The 18,692-nt window shown below is 45.1% G+C and overlaps 3 protein-coding genes across 4 annotated transcripts; 2 read left to right on the plus strand and 1 right to left on the minus strand.

Moving 5' to 3' along the window:
* Nucleotides 1-68: 68 nt before the first annotated feature.
* Nucleotides 69-6,229, plus strand: wdr93 (WD repeat domain 93). Of its 2 annotated transcripts, none has more exons than XM_078085518.1 (16): nucleotides 69-516; nucleotides 1,083-1,170; nucleotides 1,297-1,498; nucleotides 1,752-1,816; nucleotides 1,998-2,076; nucleotides 2,194-2,279; nucleotides 2,627-2,711; nucleotides 2,973-3,129; nucleotides 3,358-3,428; nucleotides 3,626-3,711; nucleotides 3,831-3,966; nucleotides 4,207-4,414; nucleotides 4,486-4,546; nucleotides 4,650-4,806; nucleotides 4,981-5,170; nucleotides 5,341-6,229. In XM_078085518.1, exons 2-16 carry the CDS (start codon nucleotides 1,099-1,101, stop codon nucleotides 5,447-5,449), a joined length of 1,764 nt encoding a protein of 587 aa, XP_077941644.1. In that variant the 5' UTR covers nucleotides 69-516; nucleotides 1,083-1,098; the 3' UTR covers nucleotides 5,450-6,229. The 2 variants fall into 2 exon arrangements, with proteins under 2 accessions (XP_077941644.1, XP_077941645.1); XM_078085519.1 differs by having other exon boundaries at nucleotides 247-516; nucleotides 3,045-3,129.
* A 781-nt stretch (nucleotides 6,230-7,010) lies between these two features.
* LOC120807811 (putative gonadotropin-releasing hormone II receptor) lies at nucleotides 7,011-16,862 on the minus strand. The gene is made up of 5 exons (XM_040160207.2): nucleotides 16,717-16,862; nucleotides 15,228-15,825; nucleotides 9,511-9,715; nucleotides 8,581-9,109; nucleotides 7,011-7,766 (listed from the first exon to the last, which is right to left on the minus strand). The coding sequence occupies exons 2-4, from the start codon at nucleotides 15,768-15,770 to the stop codon at nucleotides 8,592-8,594; spliced, it is 1,266 nt and encodes a 421-aa protein (XP_040016141.2). The 5' UTR covers nucleotides 15,771-15,825; nucleotides 16,717-16,862; the 3' UTR covers nucleotides 7,011-7,766; nucleotides 8,581-8,591.
* On the plus strand, nucleotides 9,860-14,978 carry LOC120814951 (uncharacterized). The gene is made up of 2 exons (XM_078085514.1): nucleotides 9,860-10,154; nucleotides 10,263-14,978. Exon 2 carries the CDS (start codon nucleotides 10,370-10,372, stop codon nucleotides 14,621-14,623), a length of 4,254 nt encoding a protein of 1,417 aa, XP_077941640.1. The 5' UTR covers nucleotides 9,860-10,154; nucleotides 10,263-10,369; the 3' UTR covers nucleotides 14,624-14,978.
* Nucleotides 16,863-18,692: the final 1,830 nt, after the last annotated feature.

Below are 18,692 nucleotides of genomic sequence, written 5' to 3' on the forward strand. Positions count from 1 at the left end.
CTTTTGAGTTTTTTTTTCATTCTTTGATCATATGATTTATGTTTTTTTTAATCACAATATTTTCCCTCAGTGCAGTTGTTTGCGAATCTATACTGTGATCTGCATTTGCTGGTATGTGTGTGAACCGACATAGCTCGTAGTTAGACAGATGACGTGTAGCACTGAATTTTACCTAGTGCCAGAGGGGTTTGGGGGGTTTGTCACAAACTGGCAACCCGCTAAAAAAAAAGCCTCAAATTGCGCGGATCGATCTTGGAGCTCCGGTATGACTGATACCGGAAGTTGGTAATCCGTGACAGCATCCTAACCGTAAAGCAGACCGACACGATCAACGCTACGTTGGAAAACAAACAAAATCCAACTGCCAAAAGTAGCAAATGAAAAACTAAATGGCACCAGTGTTGACTGTAAAGACTTTTATTACCAGGAGCTCCGCAGGCCTCCATGAGCAAATGCACATAGCAACCGTTGTCATGACGACCCTCGTACACTTTCCTTCTGGAGCGACAGTTCAAGGTAAGACTGCTGGCTCAAAGTATATTACTATTACTTCCATTTCCAGGTGACTTATGTTTTATTTCACAGCTAACGAAAAGTCGCTTACTAAGCCGGTGTGTGGCGTGAAAAAGAGTTAACGTCAGTTAACGTTATGTCGTTTGCTCCGCCGGAAGTAGCCTGCATGTAGCGATAGCTGACTCAATGTGTTGTGATCCAATGAATTTCTACATCGATATAGAATTACTTACATTGAATTTGTTGTTACTATTATTTGTATGCTGTAATCGCTGGGTGTTTACTACATTTACTAGTCGACTCATACTGACCACTGTACTTTCTGTACAGTCTGTCTTTGCAGCCCTATTGTTAATTATTTTCTGCACAATAATGTTTGTTATTTAACTACTATGTAGAATTACTTACGAAAAAATGTATAATATCCATTTTGAATAGATGGAATTTAAAATATTTTTTGTCCAGTGTGAATGCTGGATATGTACTCCTAATTGGGTATACTAATATGTGTAACTGATTATTTTCTTAACAAAAGAAAACTGCTTCTTTGCATGCATTTCTTTTTTTAGTAACTTGGACTCAGAAATGGAATCAACCCACAAAACAGACACATTCAGAAGGAAAACACCCGGTTTGGAACCGTCCGGTGCAACACAGGTTCTGCCAATAGCTCTTGACAGAGATCTTAAAACAACAATATTACAATAATACCCGTCTTAAACAGTCTAATATATTTTGAATAATGTTTCTTTCTTTTTTTAACATCTTTTACTTATCTGTCAGCTTCCAGTGAGCGCCAATTGCCTGGCGTGCTCGAAAGATGGCAGGTACCTGAGTCTGGGTCACTCCCGGGGCTTGTCCGTGTGGTGCGCATCTTCCCTGACGTGTGCTGCAGAGTGGCAGCAGGACGGAATGGAAATTACGTCTATTCAAATGACGCGAACGGCTGAGCCAGCCTACCTGCTGGGCACTGTTGATGATATGGGTGGGTCGTACGTCTCTCTCCGTACACTGTAGTGTACTGAGACAATAACACCCAGCTGTAGAAGGATGTGTCATTTATCCTTTTGAGGCGTTTTCCCTGTGGTGATGTGAGGGTTTTGGCACATAGGGGATGTCGCATGTGTACAGACTGTAAAGCTCTCGGAGGCAAATTTGTAATTTGTGACTTTAGGCTATAGAAAATGAAATGAATGAATGAATACTGAAGTCTGTTTTGTTTTCATCTTCCACTGCAGGTGTTGCCAGAGTCTTTGCATATCACTGTGGAGCTATTCACCCCCTTAGTGTTCTTAACATCATGGTGCGTATAGAAATCCTATCCTACAGAAAGCCTACAGAATGTTGAGGATACATCAAGTCGTGTTGTTCTATTTTTAATAATTTGCCAAACAATGTGTATATTTATATAGGTGTATAAATGTAATACTTTTACAAATGGAACGAATTAAAAAAGAAAATATTTAAAATTATTTCATCCTCAGGAAAATATCAACAAAAGAAGCATTTGCTTGACATTTGAACTGTCTGAAGGTGGAAATTACGGCGCCGCGTCAATGAGTTGTAAGTAAGGACTTACTTTCTTTTTGAGCTGTTATTGACATTATATTACTTTATATTACGTTTTTTAAATATATCACATTAAAAGACGTATCCACATAAGATTTACCTCTCCTTTAGGTAACGGTGCCGTTTGGCTCGAGATTTATCAGTTCCCTTCAGAAGCCTGGCTGAAAGAGACAGAGATGGCACCGTCACAACAGCAGGTGATTTACTGAAATGTGATTTGTAGGCTGGGTTGAACATGATTGTTTATTAGCCATCAAATTAGGCACCTCGCTAATAAGGAAATGTTATTGTCAACTGCCATTTGAATCTGAACTGAATGTTTTATTTGTTATGATGGCATAAATAATACAAAAGGTCTGGACTCAAGGCTGCACAAGGAAGAGCACTAGCCTGGAAACCTGTCTTCTTTCTGTTCATCTTTGTGCACATTTTTAGCTTTACACGTAACCCCTTCTTTCTTCATGCCTGTTTAACTGCTGCAGGGCATTATGTCATTGAATTACAAGGTCAGTTTCAGGCATTTGGTATTTCTTTGCATCCTCAGGACCAAAGCCCATCTAGAGATATGGATGTGAAATGGTCTCCAGTTGCAGCTCTGATTAAAATCAAGCCACCCAAAATCCCAGCAGGTATAATTATATCTTGAGCAGCGGTGTTTTTAATTATAGCGTGTCATAGATAAACAAAACAGAAAATAAATCCAATGTGTGGAAGTGACTGTGGTCGATGCAGACACGCGTGCCTCCATGCATCTGTGTCAGTGATTATAAACTATAATAACGCAGTTATCTTCTGTTTTTTTTTTTATTGTTAAGAAATCAAGTAGAATACATGTGAGCATGCATTACGGTGAAGAATCAAATTCCCAGCATGCTTTTGCTCTTTGGCAGCGACAGCATTGGATGGTTCACTTGAGGCGGTCAAGATGACCAATTTTTTCACCCACTGTTTGGCTCTGGAAGGAGAGAAGAGCAGCAGTCATCAATGGGACGGGCAGGGTTCTAACAGACATGTGGGAAAAACAAAGGAGAAATTTGGAAGACCAAGGTATGGTAAAGTTTTCAGCATTTCAGCTTGTATTTTAAAAATCTAAGTCTATGCATGGAATATTTTTAAGCCTGTAAGTATCTATTTAATCTGTTGGTCAGGTTAAGGAGGGCTTCACTAACTCAAACCAACACTTTGCTGTTAATTATAAATGCCTCTAAGTCATTTCATGTAAATATATGTTCCAAAACCTTCTCGCCTCGTTACGTTACATGGAATATCTTTCAGACGTTGCACCCAGCACTTCCTCCTGCCTTGTGGTCAGTTTCCTGGTGACAGTAAAGCCAAATTGCAGTCAGGTTTGTTTTGAAGGGGGGGGCGCGGGGTTTGTGTTTTTCTCTTCAGTATCTGTGATTTGAGTTTTGAATTTGAGAATTTTCTGTGATTGGCTACTCTTTAAGAGCCCTTTTCTAATGAAACACTTGGCAAAAGTGGTTGCCATTAATAAATCCCATGCGCTAATTAATGTAACCTCTCATCTGTGACCTTTTCTCAGCGGGATTACCTGTTGCTGTCTGTGTGTGGTGGAGTGGCGGCCATAATCTTCTTCAGTATATGCTGCAGAAAGAAGCAAAGAACAAAACAGGAATGGTGTTATCTGCTTATCTGTGACTGTTGTTAATAGTTTTATTCCAACTCCTACTTTTCTTTTTGTTCTAGAGAGGTGTAACCTTTCTGTTTTTGACCTTTTCCTTATTGACACAGACGTGGAACCTACGCCAGATGTTTTATGGCCAAATGCAAAGGAAATCCTGTGCTCTGCTGTTAGTAGATGCAGCCGTCACGTAGCTCTCGGGCTCGATGGTGCTCTGGTGTGTGTGTGGGACAGGCAGTCTGGTGAGCAAATGCTACGTTGGCGTATCCTAAAATGTTATCAAATCTTACCCCATTGTCGTTTAGCTGTAGCACTGCAATTCATTGGAATTATCTTAATTGAAAGCTCTTGATTGCGATGTAATGTGTAATGTTTGCATGCTAGCATTATGTTATTCCCCGTAGTATAGTATGGTACAGTTCAAAATAGTTTTATTGTAATATTTATTGCAGTTGATTCTCTTCATGCTGTCTTTCCTTCAGGGTCTCCGTTGTCGATTGTAGTAGTGTCAGCAACAGACAGTGACTTCTTCAGGATGCAATTTGTGGATCACTGGCCTGAGCACGATGATGTTTGGCAGACTTTTATCGCAGCAAAAGTCTGTCTTTTGTTGTTGTGTAAAAGTGGAGAAATGTATACAGTCACAGCAGGAGGAGGGACCCAATGTTGCACAGTGAAGATCTCCGAAAGGTGAACTGAATTTTACATATTTCCTTATTTAATGGATGGATGGATGCACAATATTTCCCATATCTCTACAGGCCAAAAGACAGCGCGGACTTTCCAACTGTCACTGCTTCGGTCCCGTTCCTGCAGAGTTTGGTAAGAACATTGAATTTTTTATAAGAAGTTTGAAGTCTTTTCTGTATAACTTACATAATTATCATTTTCAATTCTTTCAGTCCTGTGTTCTCCTTTTTTTTAGTCTCTCGTGGTGCAAAGAAATGGAAATATGTTCCTTCACGATGTCATGAACAGAACCAATGTTTGCTCCTTGATTCTTCCCACAACTCATCTGATTGCTTCTCCCTGCAATCCTGTTTATGCTCTGAACCCCGAGCAGCAGACTCTTTTCATACAAGGTAAACCCAAAGACACCTATTTGTCTTGTTGTGCTTTCCAACATAGCAGGAGGAAAGAACTAATGAGGGAATCATTTCCGGAAGATTATGACTTTCACAAAGTGTGAAACGGATGGTTGCTGCACAAACATGTTTACATGCAACTACTGTAATAAAAAGCTTTCACGTCTCAAGCAGGTAACCAGGAATCCAGCTATAGTGCGTCATCTGAAGGAGAAAGCCAGAGTCAGCTTTTCATCTTCCGTCTGGGAGAGCAGGAAATTATCAAGCGGTATATCGTTTCACTTCCAGACTCTCCACAACAACTAAACACACTCAGCTGTGTCACTCTTGAGGAAAAGTGCAATCTCTACCTGCGGCAAAGGTGCGGACTTTATGACTTAAAGCCACAACAATCTGAATATCTGTTATCCAATTTCTTTTCAAAATGAATTCCCTTGATGAGTCATGTGACATGCAGAATCCCACACTGAGGACAAACAAACAGTTGCTGAAGTAGTGTTTGTTCTGTGTTTCCTATGTTTTCATGTGAAGAGCGCGGTCTGTGGAGGAAAGGAACAAAGCTTTGAGGCAGACATGGAAGCATCTACAGGAAACTGCAGGGAGGGCACGACACAGCAACAGCAACGCTGCAGCCAGCTGAAGAACAAAGACTTTTGCACAGAGGTCCTATTCAACATTGGTTTGTGTACGTGTTTATTTCATGACGGTTAGAAGCTTGCCACCACCTTGACTTCCCTCTTCTCCATAACTGAATTCCTGCAATTGATAGAATATAGTTAGTGGTGAATTTCTCTTGAAATCTGCGAACAAATTTATGAGAAAAGTGAAAAAATAAATACACATTTTTTCAATGAACCATAGATTTTATATGGCTTAGAGTAACGTTGAATCAAGTAACTGATATTTAGCTGGCTGCTATGATGAATTTTTTTTTTTTTTCTCCGGGGCTTTGTGTTTTTGTTTTGCTATACAAATTTAGATAAAAATCTAAATCTGTTGTGTTTCAAGGGCGTCTCTCAAATATATTATAAAAGGATGAATCTATTCAGTGTCATTATGACTGAGTCGCATTCCCTCATGACACAAATGCTTGTTGTTGCCTTTGGGGCCCATGAATGTTTCATAGGCCATGTTTATAATGTCAGCAGAGAACATTGTGTAATGTGAGGCAATAACAAACGTAGAGGTGTGTTCATGTGCAGTTGAGCCACGTCATGCCACTTGAACAATGTTTTATTTAGAAGAAATAAAACCGAACATTTGATTCAATTATTTGACCCTTTTACGCTACTGAGAGGTTGGTCCAATATGTATTAAATGGGAAGGGAACGTAATGATTTTTCATTGCTTTGGGACAATTCAAAGGCATACATCATGATTTCCATGTTGTACACATAATAAAAATGGAGGTTGTGTGGCATGTTTAGCTTGTAAACATTGTCGGTAACCACGGTTACAGCAAATTAGTTGAGAGTAATTTAGAAGATATATCAGAGGCATCATATAACTCCGCTATAACCAACCAGCAACGACTATTTCCTGATTGGCTTTTTGTGTTGGTTTAGATTGTCTGCAGAACAACACAACAACAATGTCCAACAATATGTTGATTTGATGGATCACGAGTATGACATCTCTCCCATTATTGGCATAGAAATGTGTATCTTAATAATTGCATTCTTTGTGCTCCACCTATCAGATCATACTGTGGTGTGTCTTTGTGAAGAGGAACTAGTACAACTGATACAGATTTTAATATGCACATGAAAGCCTTATTTGAATTTCAAAAATGTCTTTAGCGTTGATGCCAGAGAGCCAAACATCATTTAGAGCCTAATGAAAGAGCAGGTGCTGGAATGAAATACCCTGGCATCCGTTGTTGGCAACATCAGACAGTAAAAACAGGGCAGCCTCATCATATTAAGCCCCTTGCGGAAGACAACAAGGCAGAGACTTTACTTTAATGCCTGTCAAGGTTTGCTGTTGGTTTGCTGTTCTTAGAGCATTGCTTGTGACGTTTGTGCATCATTAACATTTTCTTTCCCTGTAACATGCTAAAAGAAATGCACCATCTCTTTCAGCTTCAATGCCTGTTTACGCACATTCTACCAACATATCTAACAAGCAAGGACTACTGACTCTGGTCCCTGGTCACACCGGGATCTGTGCTGTAAGAAAAACAGTTGAAAGCAACAAAAGAATCGGAATCAGAACCATTTATGGCCAAATAAGTTGGACATACAAAGAATTTGTCATCGCGGGTGGTGCATACATTGGACAATAAGACAAATTAACACAATATGAATAAATTGAATGTACATTACAATAAGGAAGAATATTAAATATGAAAAGAATGTACAATAAAAATAAAGTGCACAGGCTAACAGATACTCTAAACAAGTGTAATGTGAGTCAATGTGAGTGTATTTAGATATGAAGTATGAAGAAATGTGCAGCAGAGGCACCGGTAGCAAGTCAGGATGACAGAGTCAGTCAGCGGGGCACCCGGGTTCTGTTAATGAGCCCGACTGCCGACAGGAAGAAATTGTTCATGTGGCGTGAGGTCTTGTTACTGATGGTCCTCGGCCTCCTCCACAGTTTTTGTCCGGGGTTGAGAGGGGTCGGCTACGATCTTTATAGCTCGCTTCAGAGACCTGGAAGCGAACAAGTCCTGCAGGGACGGCAGATTGCAGCCGATCACCCTCTCTGCAGAGCGGATGACAGCCTGCCCTTGTCCTTGGCTGTGGCTGCAGCGTACCAGACGGTGATGGAGGAGCAGAGGGTGGACTCGATGATGGCCGTGTAGAAGTGCACCATCATTGCATGAATATCGTTCATATATAATATAATATTGTTGAATATCTTCAGCTGCCTCAGAAAGAATAGCCTCTGCTGAGCCTTCTTGGTGATGAAGCTGATGTTCAACATAGAAGATCTTCCAGTTTAGGCCTCGAGAGCTGAAATAGATTAGATTAGATACTTTTTATAGATAAAGATTTTTTTTTGTAAGACACAGAAGAAACTTGATATGCTTCAATTTTCAGGAAATGTTTCTCAATGCATCCTGTTTATTATAAAACTTCAAGAAGCGTTAATGCTATACTTCTAAAATGACATGTTGCGCCAGTTATGTGAGTCACTGCAACTTGACCTATCTCAGTTGCACGTTATATTTTCCATTGACCTGAAAATTATTTGAAAGTTATATGTTATCTCGGCAACACATCAATTTGTCAAATTTAAGGGGCAGAAAAGGCCTTTTCATTTGTACACAGTGAATCATCACTGATTAACAGCAGCAGTCCCTCAGGGGTCCTTCTGTTACGCATCACTAAAAACATATTTGTACGGTGCAACAGTGTGTGTGCGTACAATTTTTGCAATATTTGAGACGGCTTGTTGCAACATTTCCAACAGCCACAGACTCACGAGAGACATTCGGAATCCCAATAAATCCATTTCATCCAACGTGACCAGAAGGTACAATGTACACAGCGCCAGACCTTCTTTAATAATAGATGCTTGCTATGTTATCGTTGGATTTTATTTGCATTTTTATTTTTTTTGCTTGCCCCCTTCAGGCAATTACAACATTCTGTGTTTATTGGCAGCTATGATTGTTGCAATTGTTGTTTTGTACAGAAGCGTTTTACGTATTAAGTGAATCAAAATGACACAAAGTATACAACAAATACGGGACCCCAGCAAACAGACAGTCAAACACCAATTACATTTGAATAAATAAAACACGAGTATCAGGGAGCCTCCAACCTGTGCTCTCCTCATGTGAGGCTCTCGGGGTTTGGATCCGTCTCTGCGTCATTGTCTGCTGTTAAAAACCTGCCTCTTGGTGACGTGGACTCTGCCTCGTTGTGGTTGAGATTGCGCAACATGACCCTCTCGTGGACTGCGGGGCTCACGTCTCTTTTCAGTGCCAGAGAGTTGGGAGCAGAAGTGAAAGATCCAGTTACAACCGTGTGGTTGTCCAGGTCGGACACTGTGGTGCCATTGCAGTAAAACCTCCGGAGCCCCTTGCGGAAGGGAATAGTGAACAGCCCATAGATGAGTGGGTCCAGGCAGGCGTTGACGAGCCCAAAGATGAACAGGATGTGGGTCAGTGAGTGGGAGACCTTCCCCTCAAGGTCGTTGGGGAGGAACCAGTACCACAGGCCCAGCAGGTAGTATGGAGTCCAGCAGATAATGAAAGACGAGACGATCACAATACTCATTTTTAGAGTTCTCATCCGGGCTCTCGGGATGTTGTTCTTCGAGCAACGCAAATGCAACTCGTTGGACGGCACTGGGAGCAGAAGACATGACACAAGCATAGTACACATAAGGCTTGAATGCAGACAAACAGTGTATAGTGTTTAAGATAGTCATTCCGCATAGGTTCCCATATCACAGCATTTAAAAATGATATATATATCATGCAAAGATAAATATTTATTTATTCATTCATATTTACTTCGTGGTGGCGCTTGAGCATACATTTCAGTGCAATCCATCATTATGAGTTATTTCAGTCTGGACCAAAGTGTTGGACCAACTACGTTTCAGTCCAAAAACATTCTCGCTGATAATCTGAATACCCCGTTAACATTTTAGTGGCTTCTTCCTCAGTAGGTTTATTCTGGAAAAGTTGTGCACTAGCACTGAAGCAGACCGAATCACATAGCTTCACAGCGAATTCAAACTCACGGTTGTCCTTTCGCAGTCGTTTGGAGATCTCGCAGAAGATCCTTGTGTAGCAGGTGATCATGATGACGAGAGGAAGCAGAAACAGGCAGCAAAAAGTGAACATGTTGTAAGACGTTTCGTGCCAGTGAGAGACAAAGCTTCCACGTGTGGTACACTGAGTGAAGTCCTCAGGAAGCACAATGGTGACGTTGTGAAAAAGGAAAATCTGAGGAGGAAAAGGATAATAATTATGTATTCATCGGTTGATTGATTGAGATTGTTTACAATGTTTGGGTGTGAGCCTGTGTGCTGCACTAGAAGAAACACAAACAAAAATATGTCTCAATCATTCAATAGATGTCAGTCTCCAACTGTGATGGCCCAGCCGACGAGCAGTGCCCCACATGGCGAGAAACGGCCAGGAGAGGGGCACCAAGAGGCATGGTAGTGGAAGGGCGATACTATCCCAGGTGCTATCAATCTCGCAGGCAATCAGGAGCCTGTTTTAAACCTCCCTCCCAGGAGACACAGGGGAGAAGGAAGCAAGCGGAACGCAAGGAGAGGGAGACCCAGGGATATTGCACGGCGGAGGAAACTAACCCTTTGTATTCTCTCTCCTGCACCAGGAGGAATCCGCAGAAGCTCGGACGTCCCTGGCCACCCCGGTGAAGAACTTTTGAGTTATCGTTTTCTCACACTTATTTTGTTGATAATAAACCTTGGTTAAATTCCACCGTAACCCTGCGTGTCGTCCGCCTCTCTTCTCCCCGGAGACCCCGTGGCATACCCCGTGAGGTCGGGCGCCCACATATGGTGGAGGATGCGGGCGTGTCGATTCGTCGCGACCAGTGGATGTACGGAGCTTGAGTAGAGCACATCGATGGAAGGGATTTTGGAAGCCGTTCTGACCTCGCAAGCCAACCTGCAGGCAGCAGTAGTAGAGCTGTGTCGAGCAACAGGAAGACCGAAAGAGCGGATGCCAAAAGAGGTGCTGACTAAGCTGACGGCCGATGATGACGTCGAGACCTATATTGCCCTATTTGAACGGGCCGCAACGAGAGAGAAATGGCCAAGAACCGAGTGGGCAAACAACCTTATGCCTTTTTTGACCGGCGAAGCTCAGAAAGCCTGTCGAGACCTTTCGGCGGCAGACGCCGTAGATTACGATAAGGTAAAGACTGTAATCGTAGCTCAATATGGACTTAGTCTCCCCGCCAAGGCACAGCGAGTGCATGACTGGAGCTACGATCCCGCTCTCCCTGTCCGGGCACAGGTGATGGGGCTAGTCCGTCATACCAGGAGCTGGCTGGAAGAAGCAGAAGGGCCGCCCCTAGTGGATAGAGTGGTGATTGACCGGTGCGTACGAAGCCTACCCATCGACACCAAAAGGTATGTCGCCCAGCAGGGGCCTCTCAGTGTGGACACCTTAATAGCCTTGTTAGAAAATCACCGAGTGATGGCTAGTCTGATACGGTCAGAAAACCACAAACCTAACAACCCTAGAGCCAAGGCAGAGAGAGAAATGGTAGGAAAAGCTGTCAGTCTCCCACCACTCCGACCACCCTCTGGATGGACCGGGACGGCGACAAGACGACCCCAGTGGCCTCCTTTAACCCTGCGATGTTTTTCTTGTGGCAGAGATGGCCACCTAGCCAGGGAGTGTCCGGATCGGGATGAACCAATGCCGACAGCCGGATCCACTGATAGCAAAGGCCTCCCCTGCCACCACCTCACCACCTGTTGGGCCCATGAGGGAGCCCCGGCCCCAAAGTTTCCAGTGAAGATCGCTGGGAAAGATACAGAGGCACTCTTAGACTCCGGAAGTATGGTCTCACTCGTCCGACCGCAATTCGCCAGTGCGCCCTGGGGTGACGAGGTGGCGGTGTCATGCATCCATGGGGACACCCGCAAATATCCAACCTCCAAAATCAATGTGATCACTCCTGGAGGACGCTTCACTCTGCAGGTGGGGGTCGTCGAGCAGCAACCGGTCCCCGTGCTTTTCGGCCGAGACAGCCCGCTGTTCTCCCGATACTGGCCAGCGGAGGCGAGGAACCCGAGACGGAGAACAAGAAAACAACCGGTGAAGAGAGAAAGACCCGCCGCGGCTCGCCCCGCCTGGGCGGTGGTATCCCCCGATGGCAGCCCGGCAGCCTCCAGTGAGGACGAGGGGGGGGCTGTCCACAACCAAACCACAGCGACTGACCCCGAACGGGCAGCGGAGGTGCAGCCCCTGGAAGACATACAATCAGACGAGGTATTCTCTCAATTTCCGGAGGTTGAGGGAGAAGAGGAGCCCAGGCCAGGACAATTCGGCTCAGCCCAGCTGCGGGATCCCAACCTGACCCAAGCCTGGAGAGACGTCCAAGTGATTGAGGGTCAAAGGCAGGCTGGGGTGAGTCAAGTGTCATTTCCACATTTCATGATTAAGGATAAGCTGTTATACCGGGTAACCAAAAAGAACTCTGAGATCCATGAACAGTTGATTGTCCCCAAAAACTATGTCTCTAAAGTTTTGTATCTAGCCCACTCACACTTACTAGGGGCACATTTAGGGAGGGAGAAGACTTATGACCGTGTTCTCGGACGCTTCTACTGGCCGGGAGTCAAGAGGGCCGTGGAGGAGTACTGCCGACATTGTGCCGAATGTCAACTCAACTCCCCAAAGGTGACGTACCGAAACCCTCTCGTACCCCTTCCCATTATCGAGACCCCTTTTAGCAGGATTGGCATGGACATAGCGGGGCCCCTACCAAAGTCTAGCCGTGGACATCGCTACATCTTGGTTATACTAGACTACGCAACTAGATACCCGGAGGCAATTCCTCTACGGTCCGCTACGGGGAAAGTGGTCGCCAGAGAGATGTTCCTACTCTTCAGTAGAGTTGGCCTACCGGAGGAAGTGCTGACCGACCAGGGGTCCTGCTTCATGTCCCAAGTAATGAAACGCCTATGCCAAAGTCTGAAGGTGAAACAAATCAGAACCTCGGTCTATCACCCTCAGACCGATGGACTGGTAGAAAGGTTCAACAAAACTCTAAAGCACATGCTGCGTAAGGTGATCGAGGTCGATGGTAGAAACTGGGACCAACTGCTGCCTTACATTCTGTTCTCTATCCGAGAAGTTCCCCAGGGCTCTACTGGATTCTCACCGTTCGAGCTCCTGTACGGTCGGAGACCCCGCGGGTTGCTAGATGTGGCCAAGGAGGCCTGGGAGCAGCAACCATCCACCCAGCGCAGCATCATAGAGCACGTGGAACAGATGCACCACCGGATGACCCAGGTCTGGCCCTTGGTCCGGGAACACATGCAGCAGGCCCAAGCGCAGCAGGCCAAGGTATACAACCGGGGAGCCCAGGTGAGAGAATTCAAACCAGGAGACAAAGTGATGGTATTACTCCCAACGAATGATTGCAAGTTTTTAGCCAAGTGGCATGGACCTTGTGAAATACTGGAACGGGTGGGGACTGTGGATTACCGCGTACGGCAGACAGGCCGTAGGAAAGCCAAACAACTGTACCATGTGAATCTCCTGAAGCCATGGCACGAGCCTCTCCCCATTCCCCCTAATGTCCTCGCAGCTAACCTAACCCCTCAGGACCTCCCGCCAGTGAGACTGAGTGACCAGCTGTCCTCCGGACAGGGACAAGACCTCCGAGAACTGCTCGCCAGGAACAGAGACATCTTCTCCGAGGTCCCGGGGCGAACAACAGCCATTACCCATGACATCAGAACAGAGCCAGGCAAGACGGTAAGACTACGACCATACCGAATACCTGAGGCCAGGAGGGAGGCCATCAGAAGCGAGGTGAGGAAAATGCTTGACCTTGGGGTGGTGGAGGAGTCCCACAGCGCCTGGTCCAGTCCTATAGTCCTGGTAGGAAAGCCGGATGGCAGCATTAGGTTCTGCAACGATTATAGGAAGCTAAATGAGATTTCCCTGTTCGACACCTACCCTATGCCCCGGGTAGATGAGCTAGTCGAGAGGCTGGGGCCGGCCCGGTTCATTTCCACACTGGACTTAACCAAAGGGTATTGGCAGGTACCACTCACGCCCCAAGCCAAAGAGAAGACTGCCTTCTCGACACCAGATGGCGCCTTCCAATATAGAGTCCTCCCATTTGGTCTTCATGGGGCCCCGGCAACGTTCCAGAGACTTATGGACAAAGTACTCCGACCACACCAAGCCTACGCAGCGGCATACCTGGACGATATTGTTGTCCATAGCACCTCATGGGAAAAGCATCTGCAGCACCTGGCCGCCGTTTTTCAGGCCTTACGAGAGGCGGGTCTAACAGCCAACCCTGCAAAGTGCTCACTCGCCTTGGAGGAGGCGAATTACCTTGGGTACACCGTTGGACGAGGAAACGTGAAACCCCAAGTGAAGAAGGTGGATGCCATAGCGACCTGGCCCCAACCCCAGACCAAACGTCAGGTGAGGACTTTTCTGGGTCTAGTGGGATACTACAGACAGTTTATTCCTAATTTTGCTTCTTTAGCGGCCCCCCTGCATGAGCTAACAAGCAAAGGCGCATCCAATGGGGTAAAGTGGACCGAACGGACTCAGCTGGCCTTCAATGCCTTGAAGAAAGCCCTATGTGGAGACACCATTCTACACGCCCCCGACTTCGGCAAAAGATTCGTACTGCAGACGGACGCATCAGAGGTAGGCCTTGGGGCAGTCTTGTCCCAAGTACAGAATGGAAGCGAATACCCCATAACCTTTGTCAGCCGCAAACTACTTCCCCATGAGAAGAATTACTCAACCGTGGAAAAGGAGTGTCTCGCCGTCAAATGGGCAGTCGGAAAACTGAGGTACTACTTGTTGGGTCGAGAGTTCATATTGGTTACGGACCATGCCCCATTGAAATGGATGGCCGTCAACAAAGATAAAAACGCCCGAATAACCCGTTGGTTTCTACATCTGCAGGACTTTAAGTTCACAGTGGAGCACAGAGCTGGCAGACTGCACGGGAACGCGGATGCCTTGTCCAGAAGGGACGACTGCCTGTGGACTGCCGCTCCCCACCGTGGTTCGGAGCTGAGGGGGGGGGGGTATGTGATGGCCCAGCCGACGAGCAGTGCCCCACATGGCGAGAAACGGCCAGGAGAGGGGCACCAAGAGGCATGGTAGTGGAAGGGCGATACTATCCCAGGTGCTATCAATCTCGCAGGCAATCAGGAGCCTGTTTTAAACCTCCCTCCCAGGAGACACAGGGGAGAAGGAAGCAAGCGGAACGCAAGGAGAGGGAGACCCAGGGATATTGCACGGCGGAGGAAACTAACCCTTTGTATTCTCTCTCCTGCACCAGGAGGAATCCGCAGAAGCTCGGACGTCCCTGGCCACCCCGGTGAAGAACTTTTGAGTTATCGTTTTCTCACACTTATTTTGTTGATAATAAACCTTGGTTAAATTCCACCGTAACCCTGCGTGTCGTCCGCCTCTCTTCTCCCCGGAGACCCCGTGGCATACCCCGTGAGGTCGGGCGCCCACACAACCTAATGGTAATTGAGCAACAGATGGCCCAGAATAAATAAACTTGAGGCCATGTTTATTCAACTCTTTGGATGGTGTTTTTGTTTGTACTTATTTTAAACTGAACTCAGACCGTAGGAAATATCCCTGTTCACTTGAACAGAGATATATCCTGGGCATGACATGTTTCTGAGAACCTTTTTATAATGAAAAACAGAACTGAAGTCCGGCCTTTGTCTGCAGCATGGACACCTGACCTTACCTGAGGAACGGACAGCACGACGCTCATACCCCACGCCACAGTCAGCATGACTCTGTTCCTCTTTCTGGCTCTACCGATAGCCAGGGGGTTGAGTATGGCCGACTGCCTGTCCAGACTGATGACCACGGTGACAAAGGCGCATGAGTACATCGCTTGCAGCTTAAGAAACATCAGCAGCCTGCAGGCCAAGTCCCCGGCAAGCCACTGGATTGTGAGGTTCCACACCGCGTCCACAGGCATCACGATGAAGGTGACCAGCAGATCGGCAAGCGTCAGGTGGATTATCAGCACCTTGACGTGGGATTTGCGTTTCCCATCGCTGCACGCCGCCCACAGCACAGCTAGGTTGCAAAAGGCCGATATGCCACAGAGAATGCAGGTAATAATCACTCTGACTTTCGCCGCAGTGGTGAAGGTGGGCAGCTGCAGGGTATTTTCCCCCACAGTCCAGTTGGAGGAGGGCGAGGAGCAGTTTGCAGTCAGTTGGTTGTCAGTGTTCGGGTAATGCAAGATTGCGGCAGAGTCACTCAGAGAGAGGTTCATTTTGTGAGGCTTGCAGAGGGAGCAGCATTCTGCTCATCCACCATGAAGATTAGTGCTGCAACAGGAGGAAAGCAAAAACAGACAATCAGCATAATTAAAGATGAATGAGACCACAGGCCAGGATGTGAGAACAAGGCTTCCAAAGCCATTTGTGTTACAAAGGCAACGCAAATATTCCATGAATGAATTATGCACTTCTTTACATATTACCAAGAGGAAGTAATAATGTGTCCTTCACATTGCAATCAGGTGGAAAGATGAAGTTCACAAACGGGTAAGGAGCATGGAAATTGTGAATGTAGTATACAAAAAAGATTCACGTATTATCACAATATACAGCTATAGAATCCTCACTCAGAAATTGTAATAACATTGGAACAAGGATTCCCATAATCAACACACTTAATAATGGTTATTGTTGTGTTATATCAACAGTATTCATTGACAAAACAATTTGAAAGCTAAAAACATTGGGGGCGTTATGTAATTCATTTGTCGTGTGTGTCCAAATAAACTGCCCCAGGACACTATAATCGTCAGTGTCTTCAATACGAGTTGGTATTGTGTTGTCCACATCTGTACCATTAACGTCCATTAAAAAATACCTTTAATCATAAAAACATAATGACACGTTGTATGTATTATAAATGCATTAAATATATTATGCAAAGCCGCAAAGTCACTTTTGCACAATTACGCACAGGTGGAATGCACACGCGCTCATGTCTTCTCTTTGAAATGTCCTTTGATCTAGGTGAAAACATGCGCAGTATCCCCTATCAAATAAATCTGTTGACATGCTCCACAGATGGCATTTTGTGAGAAACGTCCACACCAACAGGGATTAAATATTCACCCGGATAAATAACTTAATAACAAAAGTACAATATATCTATAGCAGTGGCATGTGGCCTCTCTGACTTGCATGCAAAAAAAGAAAACTTACGTGCATGTGCAGCGGCCAGGACCCTCAAAATTCTGGGATCCCAAATAGGCAAAAAAAAAAAAAGAATCCCAGCACGATAGAAGCTGCTGTGAAATATAAGCAGTGGCATCTTGTGTCCATCTCCTCCGTTTCCCGGTGCGTGCGGTGCGCTTCCAGCAGCTCCACCTTCATCCACCAATACCAATCAGGGCCGTGCAACAGGAAGCCCGGGGCGGGGACTGCCGGCTCATGTGCGTTAGAAAGGAAAAGGCAGATATGTGGTTGTGATTAAAGCGCGACGCATAATCATGTGGCAAAACAAGCAATCCGGTCTTTCCCTATAGGTGAATGTCGGTCAGACATACGTGGAATGAGACCATGATGGATGCAGTGTCCACATTTGGGCAATTGCCAGTGCTGTGTGAAATATTCCAGTCTTATTATGCCATTATTCTCTGCTCTGAGTCTCTGCTGACTGACAAACAACATTCTGTTTGACCACGAGAAACAACCAATATGACTCAAACCCGGTGGCGTGAAACTGTCTCCTGTCTTTGTGTGAAGAAATGAAGTGTGTGTGATTTATTTATTTATTTATTTTTATCGCTCACCATTTTGATGTAAAGCTAACGACAGCTTTGCGAGTCTAATTTGGGACAGCTTGTTTGGTCATTTGAGGAGTGAAGGTAAAATGATATTGTATCAATATGAGCGTTGCCTGCAGCTAGGTTGAAAGCAAGGACTCAACATAATTGAATTGCTCCTGTGGGCCCTGCAGCCGCTTTGTTCAAGGACTCTACCGTATTGGGATCCTTTGTTTTATCTCTGTCGGCCTGTAGAGATTTGTTTTTTACTTCCTCTCCTGCCAAATTTCCATCTGGTATTACTTCAACCGTTCTGTTTTTTGTTATGAACAGCTAAATATGAAGGAACGAAATTCATGGATTCAAGAAAACAAAATGAAAAACTGATGGCCAATTGGTCAATGGTTACGTTATTATGTGATTTGTTTTGATTCGTTGAGATGGATTTATTTCCCTGGTTCCAATTTAGGGAGGATACTAAGCTCTGTGACGCTCAACTCACGGCCAGGAAGGAAGGGAACATGCTGACCCTGAACAGCTTATTTGTCAGCCCGGTCTTCCGGCTTCCTGCATCAGTGCTTCTTAAAGGAAGTCGGGTCACACAACACCACTCAATACTATCGATACACACTCAGTTGTCTTTTCAAGCCTCAAAGAAGAAAAAAGAGTCATTGAATTTTTCATATTCAAATTAGGCGCATGAAAATTAAATGTGTATTGAATGAAGTGAAGAAGAATTATTTTATTTTCCAACGTTATAATATAACACTTGTTCCTGTAACACTGCTCCATATCAAGACAAAACTATATTCTCAACATTGATCAGTGTCAATTTGAACCTTGGCGTTTGTAATGTTCATGTAATGAATGAATGGACATGAATGTAATGTTCATGTCCAGCCAAGCGTGTGAACTGGGTCCATTCACTACCTCTTTATTTTCTACCAGATGTTGGTGCTAAACCCTTCACAGAAAAGCAGTTGTGCTCTTACAGCATTTCGTCATCATCCATCATCAGCAGCTCGTTGACAGTCTGTCATGATGTCATTTATAACAATGAAAAATGACAATATAAAGAGACCCCCCCCCCCTTTTTTTATTTTGATTTCTGATTTTGAAATGTACCCACTTTGAGTTTAATGTGACTCAAACGGGACACATGCCTTTTCAAACTAGGCCACATTTAAGCCAATTACGTTGTCCATGTGGCCACTGACTTTATTTATGCAATGGCGATTTGGTTTGCCCTTGGACCAATGCATCGCGTTCCGATGGCATGTTGGTGGATTAATGCACTGGGCGGTCGGTTTGGTTCCACAGCGCGTCAGCTGCATGGGACACAACATTATTCAGCATTTAGATGAAGAAACGCTGGTCAGATATGCTTCCATACATTCAGTCGTTTTGACTCGG

This window comes from Gasterosteus aculeatus, chromosome 12 (genome assembly GCF_964276395.1).
Source record: "Gasterosteus aculeatus chromosome 12, fGasAcu3.hap1.1, whole genome shotgun sequence".
NCBI classification, from domain to species: Eukaryota; Metazoa; Chordata; class Actinopteri; order Perciformes; family Gasterosteidae; genus Gasterosteus; species Gasterosteus aculeatus.